This window comes from Vombatus ursinus, unplaced genomic scaffold (assembly GCF_900497805.2).
Source record: "Vombatus ursinus unplaced genomic scaffold, bare-nosed wombat genome assembly UNPS02014813.1, whole genome shotgun sequence".
In the NCBI taxonomy this organism is placed as follows: Eukaryota; Metazoa; Chordata; class Mammalia; order Diprotodontia; family Vombatidae; genus Vombatus; species Vombatus ursinus.
The window spans coordinates 21,942,886-21,967,446 of NW_020954591.1; the positions used below are offsets into that span (position 1 = coordinate 21,942,886).

General features: G+C 38.5%; 2 protein-coding genes across 2 annotated transcripts in view; both read right to left on the minus strand.

Moving 5' to 3' along the window:
• The window catches only part of RNF17 (ring finger protein 17), a 105,833-nt gene extending 101,754 nt beyond the window's left edge, over window positions 1-4,079 (minus strand). The window contains exons 1-2 of the mRNA XM_027877608.1: window positions 3,890-4,079; window positions 1,196-1,290 (exon numbers count right to left, since the gene is read on the minus strand). Coding sequence (XP_027733409.1) covers window positions 1,196-1,290; window positions 3,890-4,079 — 285 coding nt within the window. The remainder of the gene's footprint in view (window positions 1-1,195; window positions 1,291-3,889) is intronic.
• A 104-nt stretch (window positions 4,080-4,183) lies between these two features.
• Window positions 4,184-24,561, minus strand: part of LOC114054435 (potassium-transporting ATPase alpha chain 2-like) — a 44,118-nt gene continuing 23,740 nt past the window's right edge. The window contains 1 exon segment of the mRNA XM_027877609.1: window positions 4,184-4,333. Within this exon segment, the coding sequence (XP_027733410.1) occupies window positions 4,184-4,333 (150 nt within the window).

The window sequence follows — 24,561 nt, forward strand, 5'->3', positions numbered from 1 at the left end:
ATTATCAGCATTTCTGTATGATATCAATAAAACTCAGCAGGAAGAAAAAGAGAAATTTCATTTAAAATTACTCCAGAATGGACAAAATACTTGGGAATCTACCTATCAAGACACATACAAGAACTATATGAATACAAGTATTAAAGACTATTTACAGAAATACAGTCTGAAATAATTGGAGAAATATTAATTGCTCATCAGTAGAGACTGATCTAAAAAAATAAAAATGGCAATACAACCTAAATTAATTATTCAGTGCCATAATAAATTACCAAAAGATTACTTTATAGAACTAGAAAAAATAATGAAATTCATCTGGAGAAATAAAAGGTCAAAAATCTCAAAGGAAATAATGAAAAAAAAGGGGGAAAGCCAACCATACTATAAAGCATTAATCAAAAACAATTTGGTACTAGTTAAAAAACAGGTCATCAAGGAACAGATTAGGCACAGATAATACAGAAGCAAAAGTACTTAGCCTAGGGTTTGATAAACCCCAATTACTGGGGTAGGGACTCACTATTAGAGAGCAGGGTGACAGAAATTAGGTTTACCCCATATACCAAGATAAGTTTCAACTGATATATGACTTAGATATAAAAGATATCATAAAACAAATTTATACAATATTGTGAAATGAACAGTTCTGAAAACTCAAGAACTCTGATCACCACAAGGATCAATTATAATTCTAGAAGAATGATGATCACTGCCTGCCCAATGGCAGAGAAGTGATAGACTAATATGCAGAATAACACCCATATTTCTGAACATAGGCAATGTCGGGAATTATTTTGCTTAGCTAAGCTTATTTGTTGAGTCTTCTCTATTTTTCCCCTGGGAGTGGAGGGGAATGAATGGGTGGAGAGAAAAAATACCTGATAATTCGGGGAAAAATTCTTTTATTATATGGATAGGTTGGGCTCTCTGAGAGAAAGGAAGGTATACAATTAGGCGATAAAAAAATAAAAACTCAAATGCATAAATATTAGTTGCTGACAGGAATTAAAGTTTCCTCATCCTAAACTTCCCTATGCCAATGAAAACATCATGGGTTCAGTTCCTATCCCCTCTCCTATCCATAGTAAAGTTATGTTGTTTTGTTTTCTTTTACTTTTTACTTAGATGTAACAAACTAATGTATTTCTGGTAAAAGATTTAGGATTATCTAGAGAAACAACAAAAAACACCTTACCTCACAATCAGGACATACAACTGTGCTATATTCTTCAGTTACTGACAAGCATAATTCACAATAAGCATGTCCACACTGAAGCTCATGATGGTGACCTGATGATGAAATTAATTCTATGAATTAACCATATTTGTACAATTTGTTAACTTTTTGTTTTTCTAATCTTAAAATCATTAATTCAATAAGCACTCAAGGAACACCTATTATTGTGTAAAACACTGGACTATCAAATGTAAAATTTCACCACAGAATAGATTTCCTTTTTTATAAACTAAGTTTTAAAAAATAAGAGGTACTAGTATGGTATAGTGAACAGAGCTCACCCCGGAGACAGGAAGACCCAGGTGTGACTCTGAGGAAGGCACCTAACCTCTCAGTGCTCTAGGTAACTCTCTTAAGTTACAGACTTGCAGTGACAGAAGGAATTCCCTATATTTATGAATTCCAAGTTTACTCTATAATCCTAATCCTAATCAAATCTTATATTTTCAGAAGTAGTTATAAACCTAACTCAATATAAAATGGCACATAACATTTAAATATTGGAAGTAAAATGAGAAACTGTTAAAACAATATGGTTGTCTCAGTCCTGCAATTTAAAAGTATTAGTTAAATATATAAGTAAACTTTGTAGAGTTTTAGGTAGGTAACAGAAAAAAAATTATATAAATTATGGCTACCTCTCACTTGTAGCCCTGGAAAGCTATAGGTATCCTGCTGAAAAAAAAAAAAAATACAGTAGCTACATGATTTACCAATAAGACTGAAATTAGGTCAGTGAGAAAGTTTTTTTTTTTAAACTGTATAAATTTATTTCTAAAGTCTTACTTGGGTTCCAATGGGAAAAAAACCTTAATAAATTAAGATCTTCCAACTGTAAGTATCTACCAAAGCAGTGATATTTGGTTATTACTAAATTTCTTGCAGAGTACTGAATAGGTGGCAATTCTATGGTACAACTTTATAGCTCTAATTTACTTAAAGTGCTGTACTAAATAACTTACTGACTGATGAAGGCAGAGGCAAAACTGGGCATACGTCCTATCCAGGTCACCTGCACAGTTTACTTAAACTCCTCTTCTACCTCACATCCCACATCTTTTTTAAAAAAGCAAGCAACTGAAAAATATCCATGCCCCACAAAAGCAACATCCTACTGAAAATACAACCAAGCCTTTGCACAATTTTCCTCAACTGGTCCAACTTTTAAGGAATTTTCAAATTCTGGCAGGAAATACAGCATATGACAAGAAAGGCTATCCCACTGTAACGAAAGAGTAAACCATCAGTCAAAACTGAGCATGAGCTGAATGTCAACAATTGCTTGTTATTCAGTACAAAGCAAATTCTAAGAGAGTTATAGTAAGAAGGGACATGAAATCATGTTGCAGGTTGAGCAAACTCTTAAGGGAAGAACAAGTCAAAGAAAGAATATGGGGGAATCTGGTTTAACACTGACTCAGGCCAGTACAATATAAGATTTAACACATCAAATGGGGATTAGGATATGCTTTTTAAGTATTACAAGTGGCTGTGCTTCACTAACCAAAATGGTTGAGGTATCATTATGTCTTGATTTCAACATATTAGAGCAACATTCTGGAAAACACACGTTACTTGTAAGGGAATGTATAATGCTATCCTAAGTGGGCAAAAAGATTTGCAAAAGCACTTTAATTCATTATTTCCTTTGTTCCTCACAACCACCCTACGAAAAAGGTGCTGTTACAGTCGCTCCTATTTTGTAGGGAGGCTCTGAGGCACTTCACCCATGAATCATCAGAGGGAGGGCAGGAGCTGGCAGAAGGATACTCAGGTCTTTCTAATGGCTACACAAATATGTGTGGTTGGAAGGGAGCCTGGTCTTGCAAACAGGAAATGTTCTATAAACTATTACACTGAATGCAAAATTGTCCCTTTAGAGGCACATCTATGTCATCAATCTTAACTAAATTTTCACAACTCGGTGTCAACTTGGAAACTATCTCAAGAAAACGAATTGGACATCTCCAAAAAAGAAAAGAAAAAAATGACCTCAGGACCATTTTGTCACTGTGGATAGCCCTGTAGAAGACAGACCCTTGGCTTTGGATTGGGGACCTCGGTTCTTATCCTGGACTCTGCCACTTATGACCTGAATGACTTGGTCACTTCTTGACCTCAGTTTCCACATCTGTACAATAAAGGGGCTGAAAACCTCAGAGGTTGCTTCCACCCCTAAATCTAGGGTCTGAAGACCCAGGGAATTCACTGAGGGGAAGGCAGGGGGGATGGGAGAGGAAGCAGAGAGAAAAGGAGACGGAAAAAGAGAGAAGGGTAGGAGAGGGGGAAGGGGATGTGAGGAAGAGGGAGGAAAAGGGTGAGGAAGGGGGAAGGGGAGGAGGAAGCAGAGAGGGAAAAGGAAGAATGATGCTGACAAAATCCACTACAGAGGAAGGGGGGGAGGGGAAGGGCTGGTCGCCGAGGTAGCCAGGGACCCTCCAAGCCTGCCCCAATCCCTCTCCTCTCCCTTCCTCCCCACCGAGAGAGGCTGCCTCCTGAGGGGGGCAGGGGTTGGACAGGGAGAAGAGCTGACAGCGGCCAACGCCTCAGTCCAAGGCCGTATAGGGGCCTCCTCCCTGCCTCACACCACCACTGGAGTCTCCCAGGGCGAAGCGGGCCTGAGGGCTGGGGCTCGACCAAGGGACTCCCTACCCGCCGTGGTCACGGAACTCCTTCCACACCCGCTGCACAGGACCTCAGTGGGGCCCCAGAGCCGGCTCTTCCGCCTGGGAAGCCGGTGAGGAGGAGATGAAGAGGAGGCCTTAGGAAGCCGAGCCTTCGAGGAAGCCACGCCAGCCATCGCACCCGCTGCAGCTCCCGTCGGCGCTACCGCAGCCGCCATCTTGTCCACGCAGCTCCGCAGCACGTGCGGCCTTGCAGACTTCGTGCGTCTCCCCGGCCGGCGGGCCAATCAGGGCACGGGGGGAGGGTTCTCTGTTCAGCCAATCACTGGAAGCGGAAGGAAATTAGTCGTACTAGGGCTCTTCGCTTTATTAAATTCACTTGAGCTGCTTCTGCTAACGAGCGCTTACAAGGCTGCACATGTGAGATGAGGCTGCAATTATGAGAACAGAGGTCACTGATCCCCAGCTGGAGCTGCAGGACGGTGGAGTTTTGGAAGGGAGGGACAGGAGTGTGAAAGTGGCTTTACTCAAGTTTCATATCCGGGCACTCAGCTGCTAGGTGACCATGGGCAACCCACTTGACTTAGATTTCTCCATCTACAAAATTATTATTATTGTATTATTATACAGTGGTACACCCTGAAGTTTTGAGGTTCGGATGAGATAAGGTGCTTTGCAAACTTTGCTTAGTTCAGCTGTTTACCAGAGCACTGAGCTAAGAGAAGTGTTGGTAATGGGGGCCATCCATGGTAGCTTTTGGAAAAAAATGTTAATTTGATCATAAGTGAAGGGATATTCATCACAGCCTTTATACTGGCGGCCCTTCCTGTCTGCAATGCTCTCCCTCCTCAGTTCCAACCCTTCCAATCCCTTGTTTCCATCAGAACTCAGCTCTACACCTACAATTCCTCATTAATTCTTTCCTAACCTAACCTCAACACAGCAGCTAGTGCCCATTTTGTATTTACTTTGATATGCACATATTGTCTCCCCCAAAAGAATGGAAGCCCGTTAACTCAGTCAATTAGTATTTATTAAGTACCTGGTATGTATCACAGAACTGTACTAAGCCCTGTGGACGGACACAAAGAAACGCAAAAGATGGTTCCTGCTCCCAAGGAGCTCAAAATCTAATGGGGGAGACAACATGCAAACAACTGTGAAGCTTTAAAAAGATAGATATGGATAGGGCAGAAAGATTTCATTTTGACTTTGTATTTATCTCCGGACCCTAGCAAGGTGCTTGATTGACTGATAGATCACAGCAGTCATTCTATTACTATGTGAAAAACACCTGTGGAAATCCAAAAATCAGTACAAAATTATACCACCTGTTATAAATGAGTAGCCAACATATATAGGGAAACAGGGTAATGTCATTGTGTGGTACTGGCGACTAACCTAAATAAAACCAGAGTCGAAGTCAGAGTGCAGAAAGAGTTTTATTCTTTCTCGTGAGAAAGGGCACAGCCCTCTTCGTTCAAATGCCGGCAGTCAGGGGAGTGCAAAGTCTGTTAGTGGGGAACAAAGTTTTATAGTCCTAACGAGATATCTCCTCCCCGTTCCTGAACCCTTCTTCCCATTGGCTGGGTTTCAGGGTGCACAATCTAAACCGCGGCTTCCTAAGACCCTTATTTGGAAATATTTGCCTAGAGACAAAGAATCAGGAGGACTTTTGATAACCATTTAGAAGTTCTGCTTAAAGACAAAGAATCAGGGAGACTTTTGATGACCATTTAGAAGTTCTGCCTAAAGACAGATAAGCAGGAAGCCTCTGGAGGTCAGGCTAGCAGTCTTTAGCAATGTTTATCTTGCTAGAGGAGATGGAACACAGGTCAGCTCTTGCTTCTTTGGGAGTACAAAGGGAATTTATGAGTTTTAGTACTGAGGAAACTTCATCCATCTCACTCAGTGATATATACATATTTTTTTTTTTTTATCTTTCCCTCCCCCTTGCCTATTTCGTTGATTGAAGGAAGCAGGATTTTGGTTGAAACCTAATGCTGCCACTTACTACCACTGTAATCTTGGCAAGTAATTTCACCTTATAGGCCTCAGTTTCCTCATCTTTAAAAGTGGGGAGACAGCAAACTAGATGATCTCTGAGCCCCTATTAATTCTAAATCATATGAACTTATGATACACCAAACGACAAATGAGTTGGGGAATGCATTAATATATTGATATAATGAATTATTCTATATTCTATGTATGTTACACATTATACATAGAAATATATAATATAAATTTATACACTATAATTAGTAAATGTTATAGTATATAATTATATTGCAGTATATGATTACATAAAATATGTGAATTTACATAATCATGTTATAGAAATAATAAACAAATGTGATGTGATAATTAATATAATAATTAAACTCCTGATTTAGGAGTTCATAGGAGAAAAAAGTGAATGGGTGACTGTGGCATCAAGGAACGCTTCACAAAAGAGTTGGGACTTGAGCCACTGTTTGAGGCTTAGGAAATACTTCGTTAAAAGACAAACAGATCCCCAGCTTCTGGGATAAGAACTCACTATTTGATAAAAACTGCTGGGAAAACTGGAAAATGGTAAAGCAGAAACTGGGCATAGACCAACATCTTATACCACATACCAAAATAAAGTAAAAATGGGTACATGATTTCGATATAAAAGCTATATATAAGCAAACTGGGAGAGCAAGGAATAGTTTACCTGTCAGATTTATGGAGAACAGAAGAATTTATGACCAAACAAGAGATAGAGAACATTATGAAATGCAAAATGGATAATTTTGATTACATTAAATCCAAAAGTGTTTGCACAAAGCCAGTGCAACCAAAATTAGGAGGGAAGCAGAAAACTGGGAAAGAATTTTTACAACCAGTGTCTCTGATAAGGGCATCATTTCTAAAATATATAGAGCACTAAGTCAAATTTATAAGAATACAAGTCATTCCCCAATTGATAAATGGTCAAAGGATATGAACAGGCAATTTTCAGATGGAGAAATTAAAGCTATCTATAGTCATATGAAAAAATACTTTAAATCACTATTGAATAGAAAAATACAAATCAAAACAACTTTGAGGTACCATATTACACCTATCAGAGTGGCCAACATGACAAAACAGGAAAATGATAGATGTTGGAGAAGATGTGGGAAAATTGGAATACTAATGCATTGTTAGTGGAGTTGTGAACTTATCCAACCATTGTGGAGAGCAATTTGGAACTGTGTCCAAAGTGCTATAAAAATGTGCATACCCTTTGACCCAGTAATAGCACTTCTAGGGCTGTATCCCAAAGAGATAATACAAATGGGAAAAGGACCCACATGTACAAAAATATTTACAGCAACTCTTTCTGTAGTGGCAAAGAATTGGAAATTGAAGGGGTGCCTATCAATTGGGGAGTGGCTGAACAAGTTGTGTTATATGAATGTAATGGAATACTATTGTGCTATGAGAAATGATGAGCAGGCAGACTTCAGAAAAATCTGGAAAGACTTGTATGGACTGATGCTGAACGAAGTGAGCAGAACCCAGAGAACATAGTACACAGCAATAGCAACATTGTGCGATGACTAACTTTGATAGACTTAGCTCCTCTTAGCTATGCAAGTATCTAAGACATCTCCAAAAGACTCTTGCTGGAAAATGCTATCCCTATCCAGAGAAAGAACTATGGATCCTGAATGCAAATTGAAGCATACTATTTACTCTTTTTTTTTGTTCTGTTTTGTTTCTTCTTTCTTGTGGTTCCTCCTATTGTTTCTAATTCTTCTATACAACATGATTGATGTGAAAATATGTTTAATAGGAATGCATATGTAGAGCCTATATCAGATTGCATGCCATCTTGGGGAGGGAGGAGAAGAAGGAAGGGGAGAAAATTTAAAACTCAAAATCTTATAGAAGTGAATGTTGAAAACTAAAAATAAATAATTTTTTAAAAAGAAAAAAAAAAGACAAACAGATATAATAAAAGAGGATGGGAGAGCAGGTTATTTAAAGTTGGCAAAGGGGAGAACATAATTGACTTGTTTAGGGATCGGTGACCAGATCAGTTGCTCCTAGATGAGACTTGAAAGATATAAAATTGTAGAAGTAGGTTGAGGCCAAATTGTGGATGTCTTTGAAATACAAGGCTAAGAAGTATGGACTATCCTATAATGAGGAGCTGTCAAATATTCTTGAGTTGTTGTGAAAATGTGTAAAGGAAGGGGCAGCTAGGTGGTACAGTGGATACAGCATAGTCCCTGAAGTCAGGAGGACCTGAGTTCAAATCTGGACTCAGACCAAACACTTAACACTTACTAGCTGTGTGACCCTGGGCAAGTCACTTAACCCCAATTGCCTAAAAAATAAAAATAAATTAATTAATTAAAAAAAAAAAAGAAAATGTATAAAGGAAGTTGGGGCAGGGAACTTGAGAACCAAAGACTAAGGGAGAGGCCGTACCTGAAGAGCAAAGAGACACGGAGACATGTTCAGGAGAAACAAACTTTGACCTTAACCTTTACTGCTGCTGTGAATCAATCATAGGGACTTTGCAAATCCAAAGGGTGGGTGTTGACAATTTAATGACGCTTAGTTCTCTCTACATTTGGGCAGGGTTGAATCCCACTGTGTACTATTGAGAAAGTGAAGCTAAGCATATAGATAGATTCTTTGACTCTCTGGTAACCCTGAGATCTTTCCTCATGCAGGGAGAGGGGATGGGTTCCTAAAAAATACTTAGGATGGGGGAGCTCAGTGTCAGGGGGTCACTAGAAGTATGAAGTTAAGTATAGGTTCCTGGAAGAGGTAGAGTACATGAGAGGGTCAAGTGTTCTGGATTATCTATGAGTTCTTTTAGTGTTTGTTGCTGTAGATAATATCTAATTTATTTTTTGTTTCATGCTTTGGTAGCTTTAGCTGCTTGCAACGGAATCGAATACTCCTATGGGATAGTGTTCTTTGCTGTAAAAAGTATCTAATATCTCCTATGGAAGAACAAAGATTAGCCACATATAGATTTCCCTAGAGGAAACTTGAGTAGGGGCAAAAGCCAAAGAATTGTGATTGAGAAGCCTTCAAAATTCATCCTGGGTCTATGTCAGGCTCAGAGCTGTTTATCAGCAGTACATTGAGCTATATCAGATTGCATGCCATCTTGGGGAGGGAGGAGAAGAAGGAAGGGGAGAAAATTTAAAACTCAAAATCTTATAGAAGTGAATGTTGAAAACTAAAAATAAATAAATAATTTTTTAAAAAGAAAAAAAAAGACAAACAGATATAATAAAAGAGGATGGGAGAGCAGGTTATTTAAAGTTGGCAAAGGGGAGAACATAATTGACTTGTTTAGGGATCGGTGACCAGATCAGTTGCTCCTAGATGAGACTTGAAAGATATAAAATTGTAGAAGTAGGTTGAGGCCAAATTGTGGATGTCTTTGAAATACAAGGCTAAGAAGTATGGACTATCCTATAATGAGGAGCTGTCAAATATTCTTGAGTTGTTGTGAAAATGTGTAAAGGAAGGGGCCAATTTCATGTTGGTTCTTAAGTTATCTCATTTGCCTTTCTCATCAGACGTCCTATTTGGCTCTGAATTTTACGTTGTTGTTGATGTTGAGTTGTTTCAGTTGTGTCTGACTGTATAAATTCATCCTACTCTTAAATTTTTCTATCAGCCAACTTTTGTTTAGGCTTTTTGGTCAGTACTTGTCATCGACATTATCATAGGGTTCTTCTGCTAAAGCAAGATTTCCACCTCCTATTAGATATATCTGACCTATAGCAAAAGATAAAACTGCAAATCAGGGATGTTGTCTTTGCAGGAGGTTTTTGTCCTTGGTTTATTTAAGTTCTTTATTGCCAAGTCATGTTGAAGAGGTATCTTTATTTTTCTTCAGTGTTATAAGACAGCTATTGATTTTGTTTCAAATTCTCTTGGGGGAACACCAGTTGAGCCTAAAAGCAGTGGATAGATCCTGGGCCTGGAGTCAGGAAGAACTGAGTTCAAATCTAGCCTCAGACACTTAGTGGCTGTGTAACCTTGGGCAAGTCACTTAACCTCTGTTTGCCTTAGTTTCCTCAACTATAAAATGGGGATAATAAGAGTGTTGACCTCACAGGGCTTTTGTGTGGATCAAATGAGATAGTAACTGTGAAGCACTTAGCACCGTGCCTGGGACATACTGGTTTTGGTTGACAGGTTCTATGTAAGGCTAGATGATTGTTGTTGTTGTTGTCGTTGTTGTTACTAGTTTATTATTATCTGAATGGCTCCTCACACTGAAGTTCTAGTGAGTCCCAAACCATTTAGTTTCCTAGGATCAGCGTTAGGTTTTCTACCTCCCTAAAAAATACTCCTATGGTGCTCTGTAAATTTCCATGCTTTCCTTAGAGCGTATCATTTAGTTCTGCTTGTGTAAAAGAATTCTCAGTCAAGGCTCTTTGTTGTTCTATGATGTCACTGTGGTTTGCTATTTGTACCAGTGAAGGGCACTCCCCCAAAATTCTCCTATACCTCCTACATACTCTTCTATACCAAGTTTCCCCACCTCCAGCTCATTATCCTTCTTACCCAAGGGATTTGTAATAATCTCCATCCATTTTTGTATTTCTTCACTATCCTCTTTTGTTTCCCATAGTATCCATAGACCTTTCTTCTCCAGGAAAATTTTATTAATTATTCCACTTCTTGCACCCTGTGAATCAGCAACAAAAGGGCTTATACTTTAAAGTTTTTCATCTCAAGTGATCAGTTTCATGTTTTCCTATAGCACCATAATCCTATAATTGGATCTTGTTTGGGATGCCAGGTATTGGGCTGCAGGGTGGGTTGGGAATTAGATCCCTAGCAACTTCTCCCAAACTCCATAGTAAAAGTAAATTTAAAACATAGATCGCTGTACTTTCCATGTTGGGAAGGTAGGATGGATAATTCTTAAGGAGCCATTTTTGGCATTAAGTAGATGCCTAGAGGGCAAAAATAACCTTTTAGTGAACTTTATCTTCAGCCACAGGTCCGTTCCTAGTAACTGAGTCTCCATACCCTAAAACTTTGAGGTTTGGGAGTCTTGGTTGGAGAACCACAGTATCTTTAATCCCATTCACTCAGCACTGCCTCTCCTAGAAAAGAAAGGCAAGCAGATTGAATTATGAGACAGCAGCCTGCCATCATCTCCCCCTTTAGCAGATCCCTCAATACTACCCAGGCCAAAGGCTACAAGGAATATATATATATATGCACCTTTTAAAAACTATTACATTTATGGGGTTTATAGGACTCGAATGGACTTTAGAGGTTATGTGCTATAATGCTGTCATTTTATAGAGGAGAAAACAGACTGAAAAGGTTAAGCCACTGCCCAATATGTCACAGATTGTAGTAACCCAACTATAATTTTCCTAGGATCCCAAGATCCTATGAAGAGACAAACCTTAAGACCCGCTGTATGGGGGTAGGCCAGAGTGGGAATGTGACCTAGGACTCCACAGAAAAATGTAAACTATCTTGGGTAAAGGTAAACAGCAAAAGAAGCTCCAACTATCCCTTGGGAAAACTTGCATGTGACCCTGGACCATCTTGGCACTATGGCTTCTTTGTTCTGTTCCTGTATAATAATTGACCTGGCTGGGGTTGTCATGGAGATTCATGATGGTACTTTGTGCTGCTGCTGTCCAGGATGACTAGCTTCTTATGAGTAAACTCCCCCAGTTGACCTAATTGACCAATAAAACCTATTAATAACCACACTGGTATAAGCCCCTCTTTCTTTGGTGTTTTTGCAGTCTGAGAGGTTGAAACCCCCTCAAAGACCGGAGTACAGGACGGGTCGTCTGGAATGAATTCACAGACTCAAGTATTCTTTAAGTCAAGGTGGCAAAGGTTTATTGTTCTGCTTTTCAGCAGGCAAGGATTCTTAAGTAACCTGCGAGAGACTGAGGATGGAGCTAGGGTTTATATGGAAAAGGGCATGGGAAAGGAATGCCAGGGACACTGATGAGGTAATCTAAAGGTCCAGGTGTCTTTGGGAGCTATGGATGAGAAAGTACAGGGAGCATACCAGACAGGGAGGAAGATGACAGAGGTATGGATCTTTGGAGTCTGGTAGGAGGAAGAGTCCTTGGGCTGGCCAAGGACAGAACTGCTTGGGCTGGGCAAGGCACCCCTCTCTGTCTTGATGAGAGAATGCTCTGCAACAAAGGAAAGCTTTCTCACAAGACAGGAACTTACTAAGGAATTGGGAGGCTTCCAGAGACATGATCTGAGGGCTGGGGCCTGAGCAGCCCAGCACTCTCTCACCCAACTTTGTGTAGCTGCACCAGGGACTTGCATAAGGGTCTTGCTGGGGCCCACGCATGAATAACTGCTAGGCACAGTGTCCTTGGGCTGGGGAGTGATTGTCAGAGATAGTGTTTCTGAGACTAGGGAGACATTGGGGTCCAAGTACAAGTACAAGCACCCAAGCACCCCATCAGTATCTCAGTATTCTCTCAGAGGGTAGGCCACCCTACAGTTGGCATTATTAGGTCAGAATAGATCTGCCCCCTTACACCAACCCCCTTATTTTATAGCTGTGGAAACTGGGGTTGAAAGAGGTCAAGTGATTTTCCCCAGGTTTTACAGATAGTAAGTGTCAGAGCCCAGATTTGTTTTTTTTTAATTTAAAAAAATTAATAATATTTTATTTTCCCCCAATTGCATGTAAAGACAATTTTTAACATTTAAAAAAAATTTAGTTCCAAATTTTCTCTCCCTCCCTTACTTTCCCCTTCCCCAAGATGGTAAGCAATTTGATACAGGTTATATATGTGCAGTTATCTAAAACATTTCCATATTGATCATGGTGTGAAAGAAGAAATAGACCAAAAGGGAAAAAAAAAAGCATGAAAAAAATAAAGTGAAAAATAGTATACTTCAATCTACATTCAGATTCCATAGTTCTTTTTCTGGATATGGGTAGCATTTTTCATCATTAGTCCTTTGGAATTGTCTTAGATTATTGTATTGATGAGAATAGCTAAGTTATTTACGGCTGATCATTGTACAGTATTGCTGTTACTATGTACAACTGTTTCACAGGTAAACACACAGGTAACACCATTTGTTGGGCAGGACAGCACAGAACACTAACAGGTGTTCTAGCACAGGTTCACTTTTGTTCTGGTCAGACAGGAAGACAGCTTTGGAAGGGTTAAATAAACTTACTTTGTTCTAGTCTACTCTTCTCAAAAGGGTTGCTCATAATGGGAGCACCAACTCCTATAGCATTCCCTAACCACAGGGGTGGGTGTGAATGGTAGGAGGTAAGACTCCTACCAGTCCCATAAAGCCTCAATGGGGGAGGGGCAGCTAGGTGGTGAGGTGGATAGAGCACCTGCCCTGAAGTCAGGAGGACCTGAGTTCAAATCTGGCCTCAGATCAAACACTTGACACTTACTGGTTGTGTGACCCTGGGCAAGTCACTTAACCCCAATTGCCTTAAAAAAAAAAGGAGGGGGGAGCCTCAATGGGGGCCAGTTTAGGCAAATACACAGATTCTCCCCCAAGCTTTGTGGGGTCTTATCAAGGCAGGTACGTGCATTCCTCTATGCATTACCCAAATCCCAAAATGGGTTCTCGCCTTACCGACCCACTGTCCACTTGCTTTATAGGGCAACAGACAAAGAAGGCATATTGCCAACAATAGCCTCACGGGTTAACTTTAGAAATATCATCATTTAGCACAAGCATAGTAAATATCACTTATGTCATCTCTATATTTCACTGCGCAAGCATGGTGGAGATGTTTTCAGCCATAATTCATGGGAAATATTATCTAGGATCCTGGAACTATTATCTAAAAAACTATTATCTAAAACAAAATCCTCCTTACACATACTAAACTTCACCTTACTTACAACAATGTTCTCCTGATTCTGCTCACTTCACTCTGCATCAGTTCATGTAAGTCTTTCCAGGTTTTTCTGATATCATCCTAATTGTCATTTCTTGTAGCACAATAGTATTCCATTACCATCATATACTACAACTTGTTCAGCCATTCCCCAATTGATCAAGGGCATCCCCTAATTTACAATTCTTTGACACCACAAAAAGAACTGTTATAAGTAGGTTCCTTTCCTCCCTTTTAAAAAAGAAATCTCTTTGGGATACAGACCTAGCAGTAGTATTGCTGGGTCAAAGGGTATGCACAATTTATTTACCCTTTGGGCACAGTTCCAAATTGCTCCCAAGAATGGTTGGATCAATTGACAACTCCACCAATAGTACATTAGGATCCCAGTTTTCCCACATCTTTTCCAACATGTACCATTTTCCTTTTCTGCCATAATAGCCAACCTGATAAGTGTGACGTGGTACCTCAGAGTTGTTTTAATTTGCATTTTTCAGACCCAGGATTTGAACTCTGATCTTGTTGACTCAAAGTTCAACACTTTTCCCATTGAACCACAATTCAAATCCAAATCTTTCTAACTCCTCTTTCCACTAATACTTGTAGCCATTATCCCACAAAATGGGACTTCTGCTCTCTCTTATCTGAAATATAGACATGGTAGTTCTTGTTTCTTTCTGATTTTGCCCATCCTTCTGACTGAATATTTTAGATTTTGTTGTTGCCTTTCTTTGCTAACTATTCACACATCTCACCACAAGGCTCCTTATTTACAATTTCTTTATTAGTTTTTTTTAATAACTATGTGGTTTATTACAGGTTTTCTGCTTTCTTTTCTATGTAAACAGGTTAGCCTTTGCATAAAGGATTATTATAGAATAAATGATCAAGAACTAGGATTTGTTTGGTGAAGGGAAAGGACATACTACAAGTTCCTGTAAACAGGTTGTCCTTTTACATTGCTGCTGGACCTGGCCATTTTGATCTTTCCTTTAATCCTTGGTAAAGTTCTGTTATGTGGCAGCTGGGTGGTACAGTATATTGAGCACTGGGCCTGGAGTCAGAAAGACCTGAGTTCAAATTCAGCCTCGGACACTTACTAGCTGTGTGACCCTAGGCAAGTCACTTAACCCTGTTTACCTCAGTTTCCTCATCTGTAAAATGAACTGGAAAAGGAAATGGCAAACCACTCCAGCATCTTTGCCAAGCAAACTCCAAATGGGGTCATGAAGAGTCAGACATGACTAAACAACAACCAAATGGGCCAGGCACTGTGATAGGTGCTGAGAGTACAATAAAAATATTCTCCAGAATCAATGCCGCTCAGACTTGACTAAATTCTCTGCTGAGCAGACACAATAGTAAATGCAGAGGTAGAGGGAAGCAGAGTCCATCTCAATCTGTGACTATCCTTTTAAACATTCATATTGTTAGGTAAGGTTTTTGGGGTTTTTTTTTTTTTGATAAGGCAGTTGGGATTAAGTGACTTGCCTAGGATCACACAGCTAGTAAGTATCAAGTGTCTGAGGCTGGATTTGAACTTGTCCTCCTGACTCCAGAGCCTGTGCTCTTTCTATTGTGCACATAACTGCCCTTTTTCCATTTTTTTTTTTTTGGCAAGGCAATTGGGGTTAAGTGACTTGACCAGAGTCACACAGCTAGTAAGTATGAAGTACATGAGGTCGGATTTGAACTCAGGTCCTCCTGACTCCAGAGCCTATGCTCTATCAACTGTGCCACCTAGCTGCCCCAGGTAAAGTTCTTTTTAATTGAATTTTTAAAAGTTCTCAAGAAGCTTACATTCTACAAGAGTGAAGCAGCATGTACCAGTAAATAAATAAAAAAAATCATTGGACCTACATGAGATTTCATTGGTATAGGTAACTCTTAGTGAGAAAATTCCCTCCTTAGGCACCTCGTCTGCAATTAATAATAGTAGAGAGTTGCTGGAACATTGAGAGATTGTCACTTGCAATGATCACATAGATGTGTCAGAGGCAGAGCTTGAAAGTCCTTCTTCTTGATTCCGAGGTTTTATTTCTATCCATTATGCCATGCTGATCCTCAAATATACATGCAAACAAATGCAGATCAATTTTAGGTATGGGGGATCACTGCTATAGTGAGGAGAACAAGAAAATCCTTCTGTAGGATGCGACCCTTGAAAGTAGCTTGGTGCTTCAGGAGGCAGAAATAAGCATTTCAGGCCTGGGTAAAGTCACTGAGACAAAAGATAGAATTTTGTGTACAAGGAATAGCAAGTAAATGAGTATGGCTGGAATGTAGAGGGAATGAAGGGGAGTAATATATAATTAGCCTGGAAATAGAGGAGAACAATATGTTATTAGCCTGGAAATAGAGTTTGAAGCCAGATTGTGAAGAGCTTAAATGTCAAGTTTATCCTAAAAATATAGGGAGTGACTGAAACTTATTGAGAATAGACTTAACCTGAAGCTGATGCTTAGATTAGAGTCTCAGGCATCATCAGAGGGTAGAGGAAGCATGAGAGGAAGCCACTCTGGCTTGTGCCAGATATGGGGATGAGAGTAATCCAGTAAGGAGGAGAGTGAACCAAGGGATCGTGTTGCAGGAGGAGTCTCTCAGCTGTGGATGGGACACGGGAGAGCTCAGAATCAGCTCATTCTTTAAATCGGTGCCAAGCTAATTGAGCAACCTGAGATCCACCATGTACCTGACCTGCATTTATTCTTCATAAGATCTGACATGGATATTTTATTGTCATGTGGAAGCATAAGCTCTGCTAGTTTTCCTATGTAGGAAATTCTTAGAATAAGGCCCTAGTAACAGACTGCATCTGTTTTCTGAGGACAAACCAAGCTAACTACAGAGAAGGACATCATTAGTAGGCTGGTCGTTCGGTAATGATTTTTATTCCCCATGGCAATCTGTGAAACAGAAAAAAAAAATGGTCCATGGTCCGATGTGATCTTCTTCCATTTATACAGAGACAGTGGCTGTAGTGGGAACAGGGACAGAGGATGCTAAGAATCACATAATTTTTATACCATCAATAAACTTCATTTTACCTGAAAAGATTTACATGAACTGATACAAAGTGCAGGAGAACAGTATACACAATGTCAGTGTATGATAATCAACTGAGGTTTAGCTATTCTCAGCAGTACAGTGATCCAAGATAATTCTGACAAACTTATGATGAAAAAGGCTATCTACCACCAGAGACAGAACTGGTGGAGTCTGAATATAGATCAAAGCCTACTTTATTTTACTTTCTTATTCTTGGGTTTTTTGATCAATGTTTTCTTTTGTAACATGGCTAATATGGAAGTGTTTTTCATGACTGCACATATATAATCTATATCAAATTGCTTGCATTCTTGAGGAGGGACAAAGGGAGGGAGAGAATTTGAAACTTAATTTTAAAAAATGAATGTTAAAAACTTTTGTTTACATGTAATTGAGAAAAAATAAAATAAAATCAATAAAATTTTTTAACAACTTCATTTTGTTCTTTCTTACTCTCTCATTTATCTATGATCTCTTCGTATACTGGTTCTTCCCTTCTGCCTTCAAACATGCTCATATATCCATCCCCTATCCTGAAAAAATTCTTACTTGTTCTTTCCTTCCCTGCTAAACATTATTCTATATATCTTATTTCCTTTGTGGCTAAACTGCTTGAGAAAGCTGTCTACAATAGGTGCCTCTGCTTTCTGGCTTCTTGCTCTCTTTTTAATTCCCAACAGTCCAACTTATCATTTTATTGAAACCGCTCTCTCTGAAGTTACCAATGATCTCTTAATCACCAAATCCAGTGGCCTTTTATCAGACCTCATTCTTCTTGACCTCTTTGCAGCTTTTGGCACAGTTGATCACCCTTTCCTCCTTGGTATTCTCTTCCCTCTAGGTTTTAGAGATATCACTCTTTCCTCCTTCTCCTCCTACCTATCAGATTCCTCTTTCTCAGTCTCTTTTACTGAATCCCCACTCAGGTCATATACACCCTCTAACTATAGGTGTCCCACAGGATACTTTTCTGGGTCCTCTTCTCTTTTCCCTCCATATTATTGTGCTTGGTGGTTTCATTAACAACCACTGATTTAATTACCATCTGACTCTTCTCAATTCTTCTACCTATTTTGCCCTAACCTTTCTCCCAGTCTCTCAGGCCCACAACTTAGGGTTATTCTCTACTTCTTAACTATATCCCCCTCCCCCACCCTCGTGGTCAAAACTTGTTGATTTCACCTTTGCAACATCTTGAATATGCTCTCTTCTCTCTTCTGATACTGTCACAAGCCTGGTGCAGGGCCTCATCACATCATGCCTTGATATTGCAATAGCGGCTGATGGAGCTCCCAGCCTCAAGTCTCTTCCTGCTCCAATCCATTGTCCATTCAGCCACTAAAATGATTTTCCTAAAACTCAGGTCCAGCTATGTCACCCCACTATTCAATAAACTCTAGTAGCTTCCTATTGCAAAATAGGAAGCAAAGAACAAAGGAGCAAAAACAAAATTCTCTGGAGTTTAAAGCCCTTCACAATCTAGTCCACCCCATCTTTTCTGTCTTCTTACACCATTCTCCTTGCCACATATCCTTCAGCAACACTGGCCTCCCTCCTAGCTGTTTCACAAACAAAACACTCCATCTCTTGGCTCTGGGCACTTTCTCTGGTTGTCCTATAAGCTTGAAATACTCTCCCTCATCATCTACACCTGCTGGCTTCTCTGGCTTCCTTCATGTCCCAACTGATGTCTCATCTTTTATAGGTAGCCTTTCTTAACACCTATTAGTTCTAGAGCCTTCCCTCTTTTAATAATTTCCTTTTAATCCTATATATTTCTTGTTTGTACATATTTGTTTGCTTGTTGTCTCTCCTATTAGATTGTGGCTGAATGGACAATGGATTGGAGCAGGAAGAGATTTGAGGTTGGGAGACCCATCAGTAGGCTATTGCAATATCAAGGCATGATGTGATGAGGGCCTGCACCAGGTTTGTGACAGTATCAGAAGAGAGAAAGGAACATATTCAAGATGTTGTCTTTTTTTGGTATCCATAGTGCCTGGCACATAGTAAGTGTTTATTAAATATTTATTGACTGACTGACTTCATTTTGACCACTATTACTGTAAAAGTGAAATTCTTCTCCATTGAACAGTGAGTAGACATATTGCTGGAGAAGATTAATTACATAAATCTTGACATTCCTACTATACATGAAACCAGAAGAAAAGGACAGTGAAACTGCTCCCTAGAGAGACAAAGAAAAGTTCACAGAGGTTTTATTTTATAACCAGAGGTCCCAAGAAACCTCCCTTCATGGCATATTTGGTGATTTCGTATTGCAGTACTAAGACTTGCAGAAGCCTCATACTGCTATATTATGAAGACTTTATTTAAAAAAAGAATTGGTAGATCCTGGACACTGTGAATGCCAAATAGCACCATAAACAATAAAATAGATTATGTTTTAATAGATAGGAAAAGGCTTGTTATTGACATGGGAGTTATTCCTGAATCAGTTGTCTGTATAGTCAGACTATCAACTGATTAGAGCTAAGATCAGAATTTAAAAAAAGAAACAACAGAAAAATTAATGAGAAATGGCTATAGCATACACTTGAAAAAAAACTTCACCCTAAACCATTTAAACAAGTAATTCAAAATAAAAAATGGAAAAGGGACAACAGACAAGACATTGACAATGATAATTTGATCCAGAAGTTTAACTAATATAAATTAATTGTCACAGGAGAATCAGAAGAGCACAGAAAGTGCCTTAGTCATCAAATATTTGATTTGTCAAATAGAATATGGCTGCCGAAGGGCAACACTTGATTAGACTATAAACTCCTTATGAGGTCTTATGAAGAAAAATGATTGAAAGATTATGAAAAGTATCACATTATAAAGCATAGAAAAGGAATGGAAGATAAAACCAATTTAAAGCATGCTTGGCAAGATATCCAACTAGGCAAAGTCCTTTTAAGGACTGAAATAGAAGGATTACAATTAAAAGAAAAATGGAAAAGATTTAAAAAATCATGGTAATGAACTGCTTTCTCCACTAAGGATAGTGGTACCACCATACTTGGACAATAACCTCACAGTCCCAGACTCACTTATAGAATGAGTATAAATGGCACCCAAAAGAATAAAGATGAGAAAATCAGACAAGTGGAGGGGATCTGTGCTGAAGGATGAGGATACTGAGGGATGGATATAGAAAAGGTGTACAAAGGAGGTTAGATATGAGAGGCATGGGAAAACATGCCTTGGGACCTTACTAATAACAAAAAAGAATATCAATAACTACTAGCCTATATGCCTGTATACAGACTACAACATAAGTAAAAGGTATTTAAACAGGTTAAATAGGTTGAAAGGAGGGCATTAGCATTTGGGGAGGATCTGGTTGAGCTGTATATTCAAGGAAAAGAAGAATTCTGCAAAGCTGGAGTAAAGAGGGAGTGAATTCTAGGCATGGGGGATGGAAGAGAAGATGGATTAGGTGTTAATAGGAAGAGAAGATGGGACAGTCACAGGGCAAGGAAGAAGGATAACAGGTGGACACCAGTACCTATATAATGTCAGAAGGAAATGGGTAACCTTCTAACATAGTGGGTAAATCCCTCTTGGTAACCTTATGGGAAGATATGCACAAAAGTCATATAGGACTGACAGGCATGGTTGGAGGGACCTCCTGAATCAATTAAACCAGAGACTCATTTGAGGATATGAGCATATAGTTTGTACACTTAGATGGCAGAAAATGATTGTCAACAGAATCCAGTAATTATTTTTTACAGGTGTTTAGAAAAGGGGAGGACTGAGTATTATTATTGTTGTTGGTAGTAGTAGTAGTAGAAACATTTATAATGTGCTATAATGTTTACAAAGAATTTTACAAAGAATTTTCTATACCACTCATTTTTATATTTAGTTATATTCTGTCATGTTGCGTTTCATACCTTGTGTTCCCAAGTAAATGGTAAGCTCCCGGGAAACCAAGGACCTGGTTTTAAACATCTTTTTTAAATTCCCGTTGTATTAAGCCCATAGTAGATTCTGTGCATTTTTTTATTCTTTGTAGTAAGTACCACCTTCACCTCTACCACCACCACCACCACCACCACTACCACCACCATTACCACTACCACCACTACTATTATTACTACTAGCAAACATTTATTTTAGATACAGAGCCTAAAAGTCTGCTAGTGTCTTTGGCCCATCTCTGGATGTGTTGGGAGGCTTCTGATTTATTTGCTTTTGCTGGCACTAGCTTTGCTCATGGCTCATTCTTTCTACTGTCCAAAAGGTTTTGGCTGACTTTTTGTGTAATTCTGGAACAGAAGAAGTCACCTACTAAAGTTTCTTATTAGATTTCTAGATTATAATTTGATCTGATACTTTTTTTTCTGGAGTAGGTATGTGAGAACTAGGCTATTTACCTTTGTTCAGGTAGTCATCTTGGCCAGAAGTAACCACTTTATTATTAATGTCAACTGAAACATCAAAAAGCAAGATGAGTGTTCTGAATTTACCTATTACTGCTAAGAGCACTATTGTCCTTCCAGTCACTCAGGCCTACAACCTTGGCCTCATCCTCTACTCTTCACTTTCATTCACCCACACATCCAATCCATTATCAAATCTTGTCATTTCTATGTTTACAACATCTTTTATATATGTCTCCTTCCCTGTACTCATACAGCCACAACCTAATTCAGTCAATCATCACCTCTCACTTGGTCTACAGCAGTAGCCTTCTAACTGGTCTCCTTACTACAGATCTCTCGCCAGTCTATTTCATCCCCCACTCAACTACAATCCTTCACTCAACAATGAATCAAAGTCAATTATAGGAGAATGGAATGGAAAGAGCATTCATTAAGAGCCTACTATGTGCTAGACACTGTGCTAAGTGCTTTACAAATATTACCTCATTTCATCCTCACAACAACCCTGTGAGGTATTATATCCTCATTTTACAGTTGAAGAAACTGAGGCAGACAAAGGTTAAACCTGTTCATGGTATAAACTTATTTTTTTATTTTGTCTATTCTTTTTTTTTGTAAATGGTATTTTATTTTTTCTAATTATGTGTAAAGATAGTTTTCAACATTCATTTTTATAAGATTTTGAGTTCCAAATTTTTCTCCCTTCCTCCTTTCCTTCCCCCCTCCCCAAGATAGCAAGCAATCTGTTATAGGTTATACATGTGCAATCATAGAAAGATATTTCCACTTTAGTCATGCTGTGAAAGAAGAACCAGAACAAAAGAGAAAAGCCACAAAAAAAAAGTGAAAATAGTATGCTTCGATCTGCATTCAGACTCCACAGTTCTTTCTCTGGATGTGGATAAGCATTTTCCATCATGAGTCTTTTGGAATTGTCTTGAATCATTGTACTGCTGAAAAAAGCTAAGTCAATCATAGTTGATCATTGCACAGTATTACTGAAACTATGTACAGTGTTCTCCTGGTTCTGCTCACTTCACTCAGCATCAATTCATGTAAGTCTTTCCATGTACAAACTTATTTTCTAAGGGCAAGAAGACCCTTCTTTAAATATTAACTTGGAGGTTCCAAGATGTAATTTTATATGCAAGCTCATCACACATTTGAAGTTTTCACTTCAACTTTGTTTGAAATATTTCTTTTTTTTTAACTTTTTTGTTATTAAGCATTTGTTTTCTGTCTCATATCTCCTTACAACTAAAACATAAATAAAAATAAAACTTTTGTAACAAATATGAATACTTAAAAATAAATTCCCATATTGATCATATCAAAAATGCATACTATGTGTCATTCTGCATTTTAGTTTCTCACTTCTGGGTCAGGAGCTGGGTAACATTCTTCAGCATCATTCCTTTGGAATCATGGTTGACCTTTACCTTGATCAGATTTCTAAAGTCTTTCAGAATTGCTCATTTTTACAATGTTATTGTTATAATATAAATAGTTCTCCTGGTTCTATTCCCTTCACTCTGCATAAGTTTGTAAATATAAATCATCCCAGGTTGTTCTGAAACTATATCTTTCATCTTTGTTACAGCACAGTAATCTTACATTTCTTTCCTTAAAAATGTATTTTCCAAAATTGTCAGGATAGCATTCTAACTGAAGATTCTTGTTTTATCAGCATATTCATTTAAATTTTTAGTGTGTCACAATTTGATTTTTTTCCTCCTAGAATGCTTTTGTTCTGATAGGTTTGTTTGGTTTTGCTTTTTCAGGTAACTTCAGGTCTGGGATTTGTCTAAAATGTCTTACTATGACTCTTTTAGCTAAATCTATCTTCTGTGTATTTGTGAGCTATTGTAATAATGAGAATATTTACACATAACACAAAATAGGGGAGATGCTGAGTGAGGGAATCTAGGAGTGTGCTACTAAGGGATTCCCCAAATGACATTGTTATCCTTCTCAAACCATCTCATCTATTAAAAATATTAAATGCATAAAATAAAATACATAAATGTATTTTAGTATAGGAATGTAAAGAAAACCAGTTATACTGAAGTAGTTATCAAAGTTTTTGTTAAAATGAAAATTTTAAAAAGTAAAACAAAATGTACTCCAGGTTAAGAATCTCTGATCTAGGGAAAATTCGTTTGATTCTCTTTTGAGTTCCCCACCCCTGTCCTAAACTATCCTTGCTTTTTGATTTCTTCTGCTTAGGCTGACAGACAGCACCATCAAGTTTGTGATCTTCTGGGGAAAAGTCTGTTATCTGACTGCCTTTCTACTCTCTTTCTGGGAAGGGTAATAGATGTTCTATGCAAACCTTGCTTTGCCTCCCTTTGTCTATCACCATAAATAACATCAAACACAGAACAAGAATTAATGGTCACTAATATCTTTTAAAAATATGTATGTACATAGAAATACATGTGTATATATGCATGTTTTATATGTGTGTATAGAGAAATAATATAGGAATAGATAGATAGATAGATGGGAATAACAGTAGTGAAAGGAATAATAAGTAGAGGCAAACAAAACCAGTTTATGAATCTACCAACAACCTGTACATCTGACTTCAAGGAGAGGAAATGGCATTTTCTGCTTAGACACAGGAGAGAGGACAGTTAACACAACACTCCTTCCCTTATCTCAGAGTAATAGGAAAAAGACAATGTCTCTGAGGGGCAGTCTCACCAAACCCATTCCATTTAATACAGCCAAACTTTGTTCTTAGCTAGTTCAACAATTGTGATGACCTCAGCAACAATCAGCTATTTTTTATAGTCTCACTCAACAAAATACCAACAATGAGGGGGCCAGCCTGGTTACCTGTATCTCCCCATATGATTCCAAGATGGAGAAGGTGTCCCAAAGTCCTGAATTCTTCTAACTTTTCTTTTTCTGGAACTTCCTCCTAGAAATCTCTGAGAACAATCCCAAATACCTTCCTACAGCCCTTCTCAGGAGTCCCAATTCCAAACAATTCATTATGGATTCTGTGGTGACACATGCATCCCAAGACAAGGGTTACATTCTTCCCAAGGAACAGACATTTTGCAGTTCAAAGTATGCCTAGAATCTATTTACAGCATAAACACAAATACCAATACTTCAAAATTAATAATAATGATTTTCCTGGCACCTCAGATAACTGTCCAATAGTACTGTTGAAAAAAAGTGCATAATAATATATGGCGTTGGCACAGTACTTTCCAATGCATCCCTTTATAAAATACTTCATTGACAGATGCCCAGTCTTTAGGATTTAGTTCATAGGTGAGGTTAAATATTTTCTTAAAGAGGCCTTAAGAGACCAGAGAAATAGTTTTTTTATTCATTTATTCTCTCCTCTTTTTCTCTGCC